Below are 17685 nucleotides of genomic sequence, written 5' to 3' on the forward strand. Positions count from 1 at the left end.
AAGAAGCACTGAGGGCAGCAAAAATACAGAATATGCTCTGGGTGGGGAACTTCAGTGTCCATCACCAAGAGTGGCTCGATAGCACCACTACTGACCGAGCTGGCTGAGTCTTGAAGGACATATCTTCCAGACTGGGCCTGCAACAGGTAGGGAGAAAACCAACAAGAGGGAGAAACTTACTTGACCTCGTCCTCACAAATCTGCCTGTCGCAGGCGCACTGGTTATGACAGTATTTGTAGGAGTGAAAACCACACAGTCCCTGTGGCGATAAAGTCCTGGCTTCATACTGAGGACACCCTCCATCATGTTCTGTTGCAACCATGCTAAACAGGATAGACAGAATAGATTTAACAGCTCAAAACTGGGCATCCATGAGGTGCTGTGGGTCATCAGCAGCAGCAAAATTGTATTCAACCACAAACTGTAACCTCATGGCTTGGCATATCCCTCACTCTACCCTTACCAGGGGATCAACCCTAGTTCAATGAATAGTTTAGGAGAGCATGTCCGATGCAGAACTAGGCATACCTAAAAAATGCGTTGCCAACCTGGTGAAGCCACAGCACAGGACTACATCTTGGAACTCCCTCCCTAACAGCACTGTGGGTGCAGCTACACTATGTGGACTGCAGCAGTTCATGAAGGCTGCTCACTAACACCTTTCTCAAGGACAATTAGGTTTGGGCAATAAATGCTGGGCTTGCCAGCGACACATATCCCAAGAGCAAATAACAAAAAAAGGCACTTCGGGACATCCTGAGGTTGCGAAAAGCTGCGATATAAATGCAAGTCTTTCTTTCTGTTGAACAATAAGTGAAGCCTTGCCTATGTAAGTGGTTGAATACATTTTAGACACTTCCTCAGTAAATCCCACTCCTCCATGCTGGTAAGGATTAGGGTTGCCAAAGATTTTGGGCGAGGGGGAGGACTGCTGTTTGAAGGGAGCGTTGAATTTTTATATTTAATGATTTCCTTGCTTTTGTTTTCCTGATTTTCAGCAGTTTCTCTTCAATCCAACATCACAGGGTTTACGCTAAAATGTGGCAAGGGGATGATTTAAACTGTATGGAGGAGGAGGGTCAACTGCAAAAGCACAAACTCTTGGAAATGAAGTTCGGCATCTCCAGCAAAGAAAGAATCAGAATCATAGAAATAAATCAATACGCTACCAATAACAAAGAATGAAAAAATTCAGGTCTCAACTGCTGTTGGGAGCCAGGGCCCCCACTCAGTGACGCAGTCTGCCCAAGCTGCTCGGTGACCATAAGAGCAGATGTAGGAACTAGCCCCATGCTTCTGGATGATATCTCCTACTCCCGCTCCCAGTGTTACTCATAGCTTCACCCACCCTGCTCCGTGTTGCTGTGTGAAGGGAAGGACTGGCAATCCAACCCCAGCCATTGGTTCACAGTCTGAAGAAGGAGCTGAATATAGCAAAAGGAGCATTTCAAACCTGAATGTCAAATCCCAAGATTTCAGAACCTTCTAGTGAGATCACGAATGAGGCTCAATTCTACTTTGTAATTGCACCTCTCACGATAAGTTTGTGGGGATTAGTCTGTCTGTATTAAAGGCCTGCTACCTGACCCGAACCCGGCGGGACCCGACAACACGTATCGGATTCAGTTCGGGTCGCTATTCCGGATCCAGCTTTCGGGCTCGGGTCAGGCCAGGTCCGGGTCTGGGTCGGACACACACTACTACCTTTTGTTCTGCTGGGAGGAAAAGGGAAGTTGAGTGAGTAAGTAAGCGTCAAAATTTGAAAAGCCTGCCTGAGCTGGGAGTCCGGGACGTCAAGGAGGGAAACATGCATCCGGATTCCACAGACTCTGAATCTGCGCAGTGAGCGTCTCTATGACGTCATTGCGCTCATGCTGCATCTTCCTTCCATTCCATCCATCCAAAAGTGGTACGTACAGTGTACTATGGATGTAAAATAAATGCTGCCAACTGGAGAAAGTGAACATTCCAGTGGCCGGGTCGGACATGGGGAAAAAATGGAAGGAGTCAGGTCGGGCTCTGGTCTGATGTGGCTCTAGTCTGTTCAGATCGGGTTTTGTTTCCAGACTCGAGCAGGCCTTTAGTCTGTTTACCCAAATGTGTATAGGTATTCATGCACCGTCATAGGAGCAATGCTTTATTTTCTCAACTTTGGGAGGGATTATCCCCAGAAGGATGCTGGAACCATGAACTCAACTGTTCAAGTCTCCAAGAGTGGTATGCTCTTCTGTGCCACTCTGGTGTCATTTCTGGCTGTTGTAAGTCAGCTTTTTGGTTGGTCATTCAGATGTATAACACCCATTGAAACCCATCACCACTTTTAAGCATCTTGAGACCATGTTGCAATCTCAAAGCCAAACAGCTGAGTCTATCTTTCAGGCAGGTCACAGGTATGAAAGCTCCACATGCCTACCAACTCCTTCAACACCATGCTAATCAGTTATCTAAAAAACCATCTGGTGATTAATCTTGGGGGAAAGGTTAACAGAGACACTTTGGGATCAGATTGGCTCCAAGATGGCATCTCCAACGATAAAGGATTAGAATTGAGTCAGTCTTCAAAAACAGGCCCAGTAATTTGATACTTGTACCAGACAGGTTCACAGTATTCCACAAACTGTTAATGAATGATTGACCAGCCTCACTCACTGACATGACCTATAGACATAGATGCATTACTGATGACTAGGATTCTTTTTGCTTTGTTCCAAATACAAATAAGTCTGAAAACCAATGCTTCAGCCTAGCCGAGCAAGCAAGAGGGACATTGGCGTATCCTATGGGATTGTGCTGACAAAAGACATTATGGTCTACTTCTGCCTCTCTTCAGTGATGACAAAGCTCGAATGAAAGTTAAGCATGTGACATATAAGGCTTGTATTTAGTTTGTTTTCATGATTCAAAGTTCCTATGCATGCAACAGAAGGTCTTACTTTGGCCACTGCAAGGCAATCAGAATTACATCCAGAATCAAACTGTGTGGTAAACTTGTGGAAAAAGTGAAACTGTACAGCGAAGGAGGGCTGTGGCTTTTACTAATCTGTCAGTTAACACCCTAAAAGATGAGTCAACCTCACAGCAGTCACGTCCCTCCCAAACTCCCTGCTGAGGATAAAAAAAGCACGTGTCAGTTGGTTCAGTGGTATCACTCTTAGTGCGGTCAGCACAATCCCAAAGAACTGTCTACCTAGATGTACTTTCAGCAGGGGTGCACTGTTGATTCAAAGTCACTTTCTGCTCTGAAAACCCCCCAAATTATCCTATTTTGATTAAATAGTTTTACTAAGCCAACACAGATGGTATTTTGGTGCAATATTTCAATTCAACTTAATATATGATTCACACTAAAAGTAGACTGTAGAGATGAGGACTGGGAGCCCTAGCTGATTTTCTTCTTAGTGTGAGGCACTGAGGCTAAATGTAGCATGCTTACTGTCACCACTGCTAAGATAAGTAAACTCGGCTTAGACTGGGTATCAGTCTGTGACAAACTGGGTATCAGTCTGTGATTGGTTTTCAGACTTTCACATTTTTGTGCTGAACCATGAGAGTCTTGCTACTGTAGTGAAAGCGTTGACTTCCTGTTTATTTACTAACGAATGACTATTTATTGCAGACCAATGGCCAGTCAAAAAAAAATCAAGAAAAACAAAAGCGTTCACTACATTTGTCCAGAAGGAGCAAGATAATCAAGAGGAAACGAAAATATTTAAGCATTAAAATGGAATCCTTATTAGATATTCATGTTGTGAATGATGTTGAAGTATTACAGGGGACAAATGACAATACTGAGAAAGAGCCCGTGGGTCCCCCAGCTAAAAGAAAAATTCATCGTAAACGGGTATGTAAAATTAAAAAGATGAAGTTAAAGTCTAAGAAAGCTGCAGCATTGTCCATCGATGTTTCAACAAGCTGTTCAACAGGAAAGAGTGCAACAACCTCCAAACCAGAGATTCCTGGGAAACTATTCCAGGTGGGTCTTGCAACATGGAGTTCATAGCCTTGCCTGCAAGCATTTATTCACAAACTGTTCCTGTGTTAAAACTCATTGCCAATGATTTGTTTAGATAATGCAAGTAGCACACATTGAAGAAGAGCTATGAGATAACATGGCACCAATTAAAAACAAAATAGGTGTCCACATTCCAAAAGCTAGTATCTGCTGAAATTCAGGACATAGACTAAGAGTGAAGTAAGGTTTTTCGAACCATTAGCTTAGTGTGGAATCATTTCTGTCTTGTAAATACACAGTGGCTGTGATAACCATACCCAGTGATGTTTTTGGAACACGAATTAAGTCATCCTGTCACAATTTTGCATGAAAAAGAAAACTTTACCAACTAAATCTTGCCAGGATCAATCTCTATAGTTTAAAATGTGACCAGCTCATTTTGCAAGCAATTCCACATCAGTGAAACATATGATGCTGTTGCATTTGTCTCTATCTACAGCTGTTATAGTATGTTTTATGCTGGTTAAGGTTCTAGAGGAAGAAAGTTGAAATCTACAAAATGGGGCATAGTTGTAAAATGCATTGCTATAATAGGTAGAAATGCAGACTGAACTGTCCATTAAAAATGTATTCTTAAAAGGTAGAACATGACTTAGGTGGACAAAAGAAATCTGCAAACTATAAAAAGATTACACTTTTTGGATAAAATTTTTTTTCAAGTTTCTCTCCTCTTGACATGGGTACCAGCAGTCCTCTACAATACATCCCCACTACTTAGACCACCTGCAATTATTGCGGACAACCGTCTAGCATTAACCATTTGCCATTCCTTAAATGTCAATGATAAAGACACTGCTTATTTGTATTAAGCACATTAGTTATTTCGGGCAGATGTTCAGTCTGCAGTTGGCACCTCATTAAGATCCGATTAACATGACTTCTCAATCTCCTGTCAATGGTGTCTGCTTACAGTTTGTGCTAATGAGCACTGATTGTGACAGCAAACATGGCTGGAAAGAGGAAAGCGATAAGCCTCAGCACAAAAATTAACCAAAACAAGAGGATTAGCAGCCAAAGAGGAGCCAGCGTGACCTAGCACAGTGTCTTGGGTCCTCCAAAATCTACAATCGCTGAATTACAAAGATGGCATAACTACCTGTTGACTAGTATCAATATGCCAGTGAAAAATGCAGTCAGCTAGTGGTTGACAAATTGTGAAGTCTAGTCGGCTTATCATGCAACTAGAATTGGCAGAACGGTTGCGGATATTTTGTTTTGAATGAAACTTTGAACTTTTATGTTAGGCCCCCACCTGCCAAGAATGAGGCACATAAATTTTGTCATGAACATTGATTTTAAACACTTACTGGAGTGAAGAAAAGACTTGTTAAATAGATCAGCCGTGGCTGGAAACTATATTTGCATATTAACAGACGGTGATTGGCAGGACAAAGGACTATTCCCTGACGCTTCAACCCACAATGGACCTTGATCACCAGGTATTGTGTGTAAGAGGAGCATTCCAGAGACTGCTAAGGTGATACAATCCAAGATGTGGTCAGACCAGTTAGTCACATGACTGACATGCTTGGCAACCTGGGTTTTTCTGAATTGTGCAGTTTGAACAGAGAGTGTCTGTTTGCTCGTGGACTGAGAAGATCTGTCCTGTCTGCTCCCATCTCTTTCTCTCAAGTCTCTGAATCCACTGAAGCCACTTGAACCCCAAGAGAGAAAAGTCTCCTACAGCGAACAAGGTTTAAGAAGAATACTGGGCCCCAATGAAAAGCAAGATCTACCTACAATCAAGGACTCTACAGTGAGCTCGAAGAACCGTAACAAAAACACCTCAGATATTGCCTCAAGCTTTTCCACTTCATTTTTTTCTTCTCTTTTCTGTCTCTATCTACATGTGTGTATAGCATATGCACACTAGCGTAGGCGCGTCGTGTATCCGTAGGTGTTAACTAAATTAGAATTTAAGTTCAAGTTTAATAAATTTCAACTTTTCTTTAAACCTAAGTAAACCTGTTTGTGCTGATTTCTTTGCCTTATAATTGGAAGGCGATGAACAAGGATTCACCAATGGGGAGCTAAAAACACTAAAATAAAAGCAAAATAGTGCGGATGCTGGAAATCTGAAATAAAAACAAGAAATGCTGGAAATATTCAGCAGATCTGGCAGCATCGGTAGAGAAGCAGAGTTGACGTTTCAGGTCAGTGATCCTTCTTCAGAACTAAAAACACTGTGTGTTTAAAAATAAAACCCTGTTACAATAAGACCAGGTGAAGGCTGAAAGGGAACCCTAGACCTCTTTCTCACCTGGTTGTAACAATATGCTTGTGGAATTGCAAACTGAAGACTACTTGCAAACTAGCATGCAAACTTATCCTCATCCTAGACAACGTTTCTGGATGCCCTCATGACTCTGGGATAAGGAACATATTCCTTGTATTCCTCCCTGCCAATACAACATGTATAATCCAGCCCTTGGCATACACAGGCATTTGGAGCATGGAATGCTTTGCTACAAGTAATGATTGAGGCAGAGATAGTTCTATTTTTGAGGGAAAATTGGATAAATTTTGAAAAAGATGGGTATGGATGAGCAGGACAGTGGGATTAACTTTGGATTACTCTAGCAAACAGCTGGTACTGACAGTTGGCAGAATGACCTCCTGTGCTGTTAATGTTTACATATTAAAAGTTAATTGTGAGTTCTATGGATTTGGACAGGATTTGGCTCCTCTGTGATGCTGCCAACGGTCAAAAGTCTTAACTGATGGCCCCTTTCATGGTTTACTTGTGAATATTGACTACTTGATTCGGGTTCACAATGGTACCTGCTGCAAGTGGTAGCATCTTCCAGCAAGGGGCACAGACATGATGGGCTGATTGGCTTCCTATGCCATAAGCCGCTAAGATTCTAGGGGTCTTCAGAAAATGATGGGTGAGAGTACTGAAGTGATTAAAAGAATGGGTTGTTTACTTATCCTCGCATGCCTGTCTATCCATTGGATTCCTTGTAATGTAGATGTTTAGAATCTATTTTGTAGTTTGTCAGGAATGTTTTGCAAGTGTAGTCTTCATATGATACTGTTTTGCTAACCTGGTGTTAATCAGCATTTGAGATATGATTGTGTTAAATGATTGTCAATTTTTTCTTATTTTTGATGAAAAATATATAAATTTCAGCTTTCTTTGACTTTCTAAATGAGGGTCCTGATTGATGTGTAGAGTATTGATATCTCTGTTGTCTCCTTGGATGTGGACACTCCTGGGTGGTTCATAATTGGCTACTGTCAGAAGTTTATCTTGAAGCTGTGTCAAGATGGCTTGTTGCTTTTTCAGTTTTATTTCATGTAATTTTTTTTTCTTTAACTACTGATTTTCTTCCCAGCCTCTCAACCCTTTGTATAAGAAAGGTTTCTCCTGCTGTCTGTCCTAAACCTCCTGCACAATCTTCTATCTCTTTCCCATCAAACACTGGAAAGAATCTGTTTCTATTTACCCTGTCTTATCCCATCTTCCCATTTAGCTTCAGATAACCCTGCAAGCTAGTGCTCCAATAAATGAGATAATCTTGGCTGATCAAGGAATGGGAAGCTTACAGGTGTTGTGTATCATTAGGTGGTTAAACCTCAGCAGTGCCTATGTGTACATTTAGGGATGCCTAAGCCATGACTTTGCTAGTCTTGACCTAAGGAATCTAGATTTGGATAAAGTGAGATGTCCTAACAGGGAAAGTGTATTAGTTTGATCAGCCAAACAGAACTGTGACCTGTGTGGATGTTTTAGTAACTTGATTTGGAAACTTAAACCTCAATACATGCCAAACACCCACTGTCATCCCCCTGAAAAAGTTGAAATCTGTTTTTCTTGATGGACTTATTGTATGTACTGTTGAGTTTTTTTAGCCATCATTTGTGCTGTACTTTCTTGCTTTAATTTGATTGTGATGTTGCCCTGGTAACATTCTGTTGCCGGGGGATGCAGATTTGTAGTGCTTAGAATTATGGGTATGAAATCTGAAAGTGCCTTTGAGTGGATTGTTTTTAATTCTATTGTTTCTGAGGACTTTTGTCTCATTTACTTTAAGTTTATTTCAACATTTTAATGTTGTCAGAATTGATTGGCTTTTTTAAATGGAGTTTTATTGTGGAAGAGCAATGACAGTAGAGTGGAGCCTAAGAATGTGATCAGTTCAATGACAATTGAAGTAGTTCCATCAGGTATTAGCATTACGCTACCCGGGCACCACACCCATTGTACAATACGGATCATTACCATTGTTCGTATGAAGATAACATGCTTTATCCAGCGTGTTAACCTCACAAACTAATGTACTTAAGGTTTTGAAGGAGAACAGAAATATTCCTAGGCATCGATTTTAAAAAATGGAAAAGAGTAACGGAATGCCAGAGGTGAGGTTGATCTAAATTTTGAGGAAGATTTTCCTTTTTGCTGGACTCTGGATTTTTGTATCTAGATGCAATAATACGACAGAATCATATAGTTTATTTAAGATGAACGGCAAAAACTGATATCTAGAGTGACTGGCACTACCTTTTCCACATTGTTCCTGTTAGGGATTGGGATAATAAGATTGTCTATCAGAACTTCCCATATTTTTTTTTTCTCCCCATCCCGCTGCAGCCATTCTAGAAGATTCCTTGGTGATTGTTCAATTCCATTAATGCTAGTCACTCTCCAGTATCTCACTGATTATCCCTCCTTAGCCTAAGGGTGCCGTGGCCATTTATATTGCCCTTACCGCCTCTTTGACTGCTATCAGCTAACTCAGCAGAGACCTGGGATTGACTATGGGATCTTCCAATCTGTGCAGCTCATTACTCAATGAATACATTCACTGAGCAATCGGAAGAACTCCTCGTATATGTTTAATACATATCCTGTTAGTTTACCCTAGTCAGTTGTTAGACTGAATGCTTAAGTTACTAAATTCATCACGAATAGTGAGAAACTGAGATAAAAACAAGAAATGCTGGAACCACTCAGCAGGTCTGGCAGCATCTGTGGAAAGAGAAGCAGAGTTAACGTTTCGGGTCAGTGACCCTTCATCGGAACTGACAAATATTAGAAAAGTCACAGGTTATAAGCAAGTGAGGTGGGGGTGGGGCAAGAGATAACAAAGGAGGTCTATATTGGACCAGGCCACATAGCTAACCAAAAGGTCACGGAGCAAAGGCAAACAATATGTTAATGGTGTGTTGAAAGACAAAGCATTAGTACAGATTAGGTGTAAGTACACTGAATATTGAACAGCAGCAAGTGCAAATCTGAAAAAAAAACAGTGGGTAAGCAAACTGAACAAACTAAGATGAAATGAAATAAATGCAAAAAAAAAAAGGATTGTAAAAAAGAATGTAAAAAAAAAGGAAGAAAAAATAACTAAAAATGAAAGTAAAATGGGGGGCTGTCATGCTCTGAAATGATTGAACTCAATGTTCAGTCCGGCAGGCTGTAGTGTGCCTAATCGGTAAATGAGATGCTGTTCCTCGAGCTTGGTCACAGGTTATAAGCAAGTGAGAAACTGAGATTTGGTTGGATTTGATGCACTTTGAGACGCAAGAGGAACACTGCCTGAAGGGATGATGAAAACAGATTCAGTAGTAGCATTCAGAACAGAACTGGATAAATACTTGAAGGGAGTAATTTACATGACGATGGAGATAGAGCAGAGGAATGGAACTAGTTGGATATCCCTACCAAAGAGCCGTCACAGGAATGGTGACCTCCTGTCCTGTATCAGTCTGTGATTTTAAGATTACATTCTAGAGTCAGAAGTTGAGGGTTTGGCAGAACCTCATGGCTTCATATGCTGTTTAAGACATTGGCCCTGTCTGTAGGTGCTGATGAAACAAAAGGCTCCATGAACACCTAAGAGCTTTATAGCTTTCCATTCTTTAGAATATAATTAACATGAAAAAAACTTATTCTTTGAGGGTAGGTTAGCCTTAGAATTGGACAATTTTTTCCCCTTTTTTTTGGTCTACAATCTGCACTGGCCTACAATCAGAATAATTGCCTGGAGTGTTACCCTATCCCTTGATCACTTGTAACGGGGTTTGAATCTTAACCAGCGTAATCAAGTAGTTGTCCAATTTCTTTAATTTGCATCAATAACTATGCTGTTAGGAACGTGTTTAGGTGGTATGGATATTTAGTAGGTATGCGACTATCACTCACTGAAGAAGGGTCACTGACCTGAAATGTTAACTCTGCTTCTCTCTCCACAGATGCTGACTATTTCCAGCATTTCTTGTTTTTATTTCAGATTTCCAGCATCTGCAGTATTTTGCTTTTATTTTACTCACTAATAAGTCTTGGGCCATGATTGTTGGATTGAGTATACTGTACTGTTTGACTGCAACCATGCCTGCTTGTTGCTCCTCATCCAACTCTCCACTGCCTTTGTCACCAGTGACCACCCCTCCTTCTCTGTCACGCCTCTGCAATCCATGTCCGTTGCACTGCTCTGTCCTCGTTTGACTGTCATAACAAAAATCGATTTTATCACCAAGAAAGCTAGCTTTCAACTTCATAATGTTGCCAGCTCTGCCACTGTCTCTTACAGTTGATGAAACCCTGGCTTTATGTCTTTATCATCTTGAGGCAAAGCCTCTCTAATGTTGTCTTAATTAGCCTCTACCTTCAAACACAGTACAACTCAATTCAGAATGTTGTGCCTTACATCCAACAAACACAAGAGGTCCTGTACTTCCATCACCCTTGGTCTTGTCAAGGTCCACTTGTTCCCAGTGCCCCAAATTATTGATTTCAACATAATTTTTAATAATCTTTGCAGCCTTGTTCCATCCTACATCAATGACATCCTGTAGCCATGTTTCAGGACACCTATTAGTTCTGCTACATTGATAGTCATAGTGAAGCTTCCAGCCACTATGCCCCTACCTTCTTTGCTCATTTCCTCAACTGTATTGTTGCCTCAATCCTAAAAGTCTCCTTTAAAAGAAAAGTCTTCAACCATATGATTAACCTCTTCCTCCACCCCCCTTTTGATCATCCTGTTTTCCCTCTCTTTCTCAGAATCTGTTTTCTTCCCCACCATGCACTTTGCAAAGTCTCTGTTTATGATAGTGTTGGAATGTAAGTTGAGCAGCTACTCAATTTCCAATTTTAATGCACCTTCCCAGATGGTGGTAGTTTTCTTGGGTTAGCAACTGTTGCCTTTGTGCCAACATCGCTCTGATACCTTGCTCAGGAGTCTGGAGGTAACAAAAGCATCAGTGAAAGTGTCAGCAGCAGATGGACTAAGGCAGGGGTGGAGATAGGCAATATTACAAAGGTGGAAGTAGGCGGTCTTGGTGATGGATTTCTGGTTGGAAGCTCTGCTCAGGGTCAAGGTTACAAACAGTGTAGTTTAGCTTCAGACGTTGACCAGGGAGTAGGATGGAATTGGTGGCTAGGTTATGGTGGGGGCTCAAGACAATGACTTCAGTTTTCCAAATATTTAATTGGAGAAGAAATTTCTGCTTATCTAATACTAGATCTTGGACAGGCAGCATGACAAATTGAGGCAGTGGAGGGGTTGAGACAGGTGATGGTGAAGTAGAGCAGGGTGTTGTGAGCATAGATGTGGAATCCAATGATGTGTTTTTCAGATGATGTAATCAAGGGGCTGCATATAGATGAGAAATAGGAGGCGGCCCCAGATAGATTCTTTGGGGACTCCAGCGGTAATGGTATGAGAACAGGAGGAAAAGCCGTTGCAATCACAGGGCTTTCATAGTGGTTGACGGGCTATCATGTAGAACAGTTAGAAATCAAGGTAGCAGTCTTGCCTCAAAGTCTGATCTAGATCTTTGATTTGCCATCGTTGTTTGTTCAAAAAAAATAGGGCTGGATTTTATAGAGGCCTCAACATCTGGATCTGTGGCGGTGGTGGGGGGCATGAAGATTGCCCCAGATGAGGCCCGCTGCGGACCTCAACATCAGGGCTCATCCCAATATTGCCAGCGGCAGTGAGACCTCGAGGTGGCCTCCCCCTGCCGCTCAGCGATGGCACAGCAATTTAAATATTCAAATAAATTTACTTACCTGCATTAATAACTTGCCCGTCGCCTTCGGATCCCCGTCCGGGGAAATGAGACGCAACGCTGGTGGGGAGAGGGGAGGAGATATGTTTATCAATGTGGGACGGGGGGAAACGGGGTCAAATGAACATCACGGGTGTATGGGATGGTGAGAAGGGTTATAGTTGAAAGTTTGTGCAGTTTGGTGGGGGGGGGGTGCGGGGTAAGTCAGATTGTGAAGGTAAGTGTTTTTGGGGGGGGGGGAAAAGGGCAAATAATTAATTTAATTGATATTGGTGGGAAAGGGGCAAAATAAATTTTTTTTTTCATTTAATGTTTCTTGGTCGGCACAGACTCGGTGGGCCGAAGGGCCTGGTTCCGTGCTGTATCTCTAAATAAAAGGGTGGCGCAGTGGTTAGCACTGCAGCCTCACAGCTCCAGCGACCCGGGTTCAATTCTGGGTACTGCCTGTGCGGAGTTTGCAAGTTCTCCCTGTGACTGCTTGGATTTCCGCCAGGTGCTCCGGTTTCCTCCCACAGCCAAAGACTTGCAGGTTGATAGGTAAATTGGCCATTGTAAATTGCCCCTAGTGTAGGTAGGCGGTAGGAGAATTAAGGGAGGGTGGGGATGTGGTAAGGAATATGAGATTAATGTAGGGTTAGTATAAATGGGTGGGTGATGGTCAGCACAGACTCAGTGGGCCGAATGGCCTGTTTCAGTGCTGTATCTATAAATAATAATAAATTTAAAAAATAAATAAATAGTTAAATTTACCAGTAGGGCTAACAGCCCTTTAAAAATGGCATCAGTGCCTGCGCACAGGCAGCTGACGCCATTGCCCTGCATGGACAGCCCACCCCCTCCACGTGATTCTTGGCTGGGGGTGGGGGGTGTTGCAGCCCACCCGGCTATTTAACTGAGCCGCCGCAGGTCTTTGGCGTGTGGGCCGTTGGCGGCAGGCTTAAAAAATTAAGCCCATAGGTTAGACATAAGCAAATGTATCACAACTACACAAAATGTGAATCACTAAAAGACTGGCTCAGCACAAACTAGTGATAAAATGTTGTAGCTCTGATTCGCTGCAAACTATTTACAGAGCCATATGACAAAGTACAAACAAATTGTACCTTTGTAAAATGACCTTTAAATGTTTGTGTAGGGAAGCTAGTGAGCAGTGGATTGGAGCATTGTCTCTGGGACCCATGTTCAAATCCATCCCACAAGTGAGGGTGTCAAATATCCACCTGATAAACCATTGAGCAATTTAACATCAATTTCTAATAGTTGTGCATTGATAGTTGATCGTTTGTCACTAAACCAGCACCTTCAGTTGGAGAGGCCATATGAATGGTTCATGTAGAAAATACAAAAATACCACATTGTTCACAGTTATGATCACTCTCCTGTGGTTAGCAAGGGTTGATGGGCAAAGGGATGGGCAGTTTGCTCCCCATGAATTCCATTCTGCAGCATCAGCATCTCTCATCCTTATGAGCACCAAAAACATCACCTTGGTTTCTCAAAAAAACAGCTTGGTCTTAGGAGAGAAGTTCTCCACAAAATATGTAGCTTTCAAAATGTGAAATCTGTAAAAATGTAAAAAATATAGCATTGGCTAGATAATGAAGTTGTGATTTTTAACTCTGCTTAGAGCAAAGATTCAAGACCTTGGACAGGACCATCATTATCAATACTTCTTCGGGACCTACGTCATATACAGAACAGTAAGGAAAGATCTGCTAAACTCTTTGAATGGTTAATAGCACCAGTTGCTCCAAAAAAGTTTTTCAAGTAAGTATGTACAGAATAATTGTAAAATATAACAGCTTATCATTCACTCTATCGTTTAACATAATGGTGCCTAAAATAACCTCTCTCAACTGGATTGAGGTGTAATAAATTAACTGTCATAAATCACTTACAATTTCAAATAAGCACTGATTTGTAATTGTCAGAGGGTTATGCTATATGGCAGCTTTTCCTAAAACTGTATTTTAAGGCTGTACTTTCTGCATTTTGGAAAAAGGTTGTAATTGTTGCAGTGGAAGAATAATTGTATTTCTTGTCTCGGAAATTAAAAGCCTCTTAAAGAGGGCTATTTTAGTTTTTCCATTTCTATCAATTTTCCTGGATTGGATCACTTGTGTTCTGTAGATGCCCTGCTCCTAGCACTCCATTTTGAGCAAGTACTAGGATACACACACGAGTGGTCCATAAAGGATTCTTGTTCTGATACTTCATTAGACCACATTTTTATTTCTTGCTACTTGCCTGAAAGCCCCATTGATTCGATCTGACGAAGTCTGCATGACAGCCTGCTGACCTTCCACCATGGCTGCAAATGCTGAACATTGACTCATTGTTAGAGTCTGGCTGCAGCATCTCCCATGACAGGCAGGAGAGGTTCAGAGGACAGGGTTAAATTGGTTAAAAATGTGAAACCTGTGCCAACCCAACACAAAATCGACTACTTCCAGTTTAACCACAGCAGGTTTGGAGGCATCCCTGCTTTTGTTCCCCACGATCTCTCTGATTCTTTGCTTCCAAAGACATGTATGCTACATTATTGCCATACAGGAATCTAATAATACCATATGCACTAAGTTAATTTGTTTCCTGGTCCAAAAATACATTACTACCTGGAGTAAAGGTAAATGGCTGTTGTTGGCACTCCTTGCTGTTGGACCCACCATTCCATTTGGGCAGTAGACAGGCTGAGCTTTCAGTCTGCATACTCACATGGCAGTGCAATTTTAATCCTGGTGGCCCTTGCTCTGATATTTGGGAGAGCCACAACTGGAAAAGTGAAGCTGCAAATCAAGCTGGACTGTTTATGAGCATGCCCATAAGCAGACCTGCCATTTAGGCCCATGAATCATGTGTGACTGTGGAAACTTTAAAAGGAAGAAATAATATTTTAAAATGTGGGGAGCAAGTTGTCAGCAATGTGTAGACGCTTTTTTAGATAATTGAATAGGACAGCATTTGGAATTGAAGGACCTTTGTTTTGAGTTGTGCAAATGGATTGCAAATATCAGTTAATTGCTGGAACTATTTTAAGCACAGTGAAGAAAACATAAAAATAATTTTTTTGGGCTGAAATTTATGAGCATGCCGCAAATCCCCAAGATATTTTGCGCGGGGGCTCATTTAATTGGAAGGGGCAGAGCAGCTGCCCCCGATGGCGTAGAGGGGGCAGCCACTCCATCCCAGGCAACGGCGTCTGGCGCCACCGCCATTTTTCAAGGGCTTCGAGCCCTGCAGTTACATTTGAAGTTTTAAAGCGACATTCATTGCACATTCGTGTGAAACAACTAAGTAAAAGATTTCAATATGGAGTTGAAGGCTCCACCGCCAAGCGGCGGGGAGGCCACACTGAGGCCTCGCCGCCGACAGTAAAATGCTTTCCCGGCTTTGGGGATTGTGGGCCTCTCCAGGGAGAATTTTCTATGCCTCTCCACCATGATCCACAACATCGGAGAGCTAGTAAAATTCCATCCATACATTCAAAATTTTAAAAAATATATACTTGTAAAGCGAACGCTTGACTTTTGTTGGATTTCTTCATTTCAGCGACATTTGGGAAAAGACCCCAGCTTTGATCAGGCGTCATAACGGAAACTACTACAAAGGATTATTCTCCTCAGAAGATTTTGATAGAATTCTGAGAGAAGTAAGCTCGCTTAATATCTCTATTTCACAAGCTCTTTTCATAGACCAATACAGTCAAGCAATTGAATGTCAGAACAACTATTCACTCTGGATTGTTTTAATAATAGGCACATGGTTATTTTTCAAATTGGTATTTGGAAACTATGGCCAGAATTTTATGTAGGCAGCAGGGGACCCGCTGCCGGGCCGAAAGCAAACCCACAGCAGTTAGCGGGATCTGGGGCCGCATCTTACCGGTGGTGGCAAATTAGGTTGCAGCTGCTGGGGTTGCTGTCTCTATTAAGGATGGCGGCCTGCCCCCAAGAGCTGCCAGCCAATCAGAGGGCTGAGAGCTCAGGAGTGCCACTGCTAGCGGTGGTCACGGCTGGGGCTGCACCTGTAGGATAAGGACACATCGATGTCTGGGCACCCTGAAAGGCAGCTAAGCGGGCTTTGAGGGCGCTAGGGCCAGTCAGGTAGGGTTTACCTGGCAGTCGTCACACACGGCTGAGGCCCCGCCCACAAGTGCTGGTAAAATGCCAGTGGAGGCAGTTAAAGGCCCTTAATTGGCCACTTAAGTGGCTCAATGGGACTCCAGGCAGGCGAGCCATCTGCCAGCTTGTCCGCCTTTGGCAAGGTGGCATGGCAGCGGGAAGATGGCCAGCATACCACCTGATGCCTTCGTGCCATTTTGCCAGCTTCCCGCCTCCCATCCCATCCCCAAGATGCTGGTAAAATCCACCCTTATAATACTATATGACATTGGACTTTCAACTAGGATAATGAAGTTAAGAATCTAATTGCATTGGCATTTACGCTTTGACTTTTTCCAGGGAGGGGGGGAATTTGTCAGTAGGCAATTGAAGAAGGAGACTGGGATTTTCTTTGATATTGATTGGTCTCTGCTTTCTGCGTAATGGGATGAGGAGGGAATGGGGTAGCATACAGGTAGCCTTTGAAACCCTACTAAATGTGGAATATCTCTTAATACAGCTGTAACGTTCTCCTGGGACTTACTTGTTCAAAACACAATCCTATTCAAGCACAAATTTTCAATTTATTGGGCCACTTCACATTCACTCCCATTAGAAGGAAAGCCTAATTCAAGTAGAGCATTTTCACAAAATGTTGATGTTTCTCCACTGCCGGTTACACTGAATATTGTTACCTCCTAACTTCACCCAAAGACACACCACAGCTCTGTATTTTTTTTTATTTCTCTAGCCATATTTTACACTTGCAACTAAGGTTAAGGAAGTGAACTGTAATAGTGTTTTTACCCTAAAGTTAAATGTTAACGATGGAAGTTATTTGTGCCATATTAAGTTGTGAGTACCAGTGGTTTTTTTAAGTTCTATCTCTTATTAAAAAAAAAAGTGCAGTAAAATGAGTCAATCTGTCTTCTGTTAACCAGGATAGCCATTTTGGGGTATGTGGGGAGTAAGACGGGAATGTAGGAATCCATCCTAAAACGAGGTGATCGGGCTTCTGAAAAGATGATGATGCCATTGTTACACTTGACACTGTAACTGATTTTATAGCAGCACAGAACTGCTGAAGAGTTGCCTGATGATTAATTTACACAAAAGATGAACACCATTGAACAGTGGCAACAATTCAAAGCTATGCGTCATTCAAAGTTAATGTATTGATGCATGATTCTACTTGATCACAACTTCAAACGAAGTGCAAAAGGACACTTTTCTAGACTGGCAGTTATTCTGATGATCTGCAAGCAAATGACTTGTCTGACAAGACTCGTAAAGCCATTTTTTAAGGAAGCAGCAGTATTCCACAGTAGCAGTTGCACACTTCACACTTTCATACACGCAAAAAAGATATTACATTATACTGCTATAAATGGCAATAACTTCTTAAATTCAGTATTTCCTGATGCATAGGAACTTAGGAGGAAGAGAAGGAATAGGCCATTCATCCACTCGAGCCTGCTGCGCCATTCAGTTTGATCATGACTGAACTACGCCTCTTCTCTTTTTCTGCCTTTGCTCCATATCACAATACCCTT

General features: G+C 42.1%; 1 protein-coding gene across 3 annotated transcripts in view; it reads left to right on the top strand.

Moving 5' to 3' along the window:
- riox1 (ribosomal oxygenase 1) overlaps positions 1 to 17685 on the top strand; it is a 48314-nt gene that overhangs the window by 5908 nt on the left and 24721 nt on the right. For 2 of the 3 annotated variants that reach the window (XM_068045355.1, XM_068045357.1), the window contains exons 2-4: positions 3618 to 3974; positions 13660 to 13799; positions 15582 to 15681. In XM_068045355.1, coding sequence (XP_067901456.1) covers positions 3618 to 3974; positions 13660 to 13799; positions 15582 to 15681 — 597 coding nt within the window. The remainder of the gene's footprint in view (positions 1 to 3617; positions 3975 to 13659; positions 13800 to 15581; positions 15682 to 17685) is intronic. The other variant, XM_068045356.1, reaches the window with a different exon arrangement.

This window comes from Heterodontus francisci, chromosome 13 (assembly GCF_036365525.1).
Source record: "Heterodontus francisci isolate sHetFra1 chromosome 13, sHetFra1.hap1, whole genome shotgun sequence".
Lineage (NCBI taxonomy): Eukaryota > Metazoa > Chordata > Chondrichthyes > Heterodontiformes > Heterodontidae > Heterodontus > Heterodontus francisci.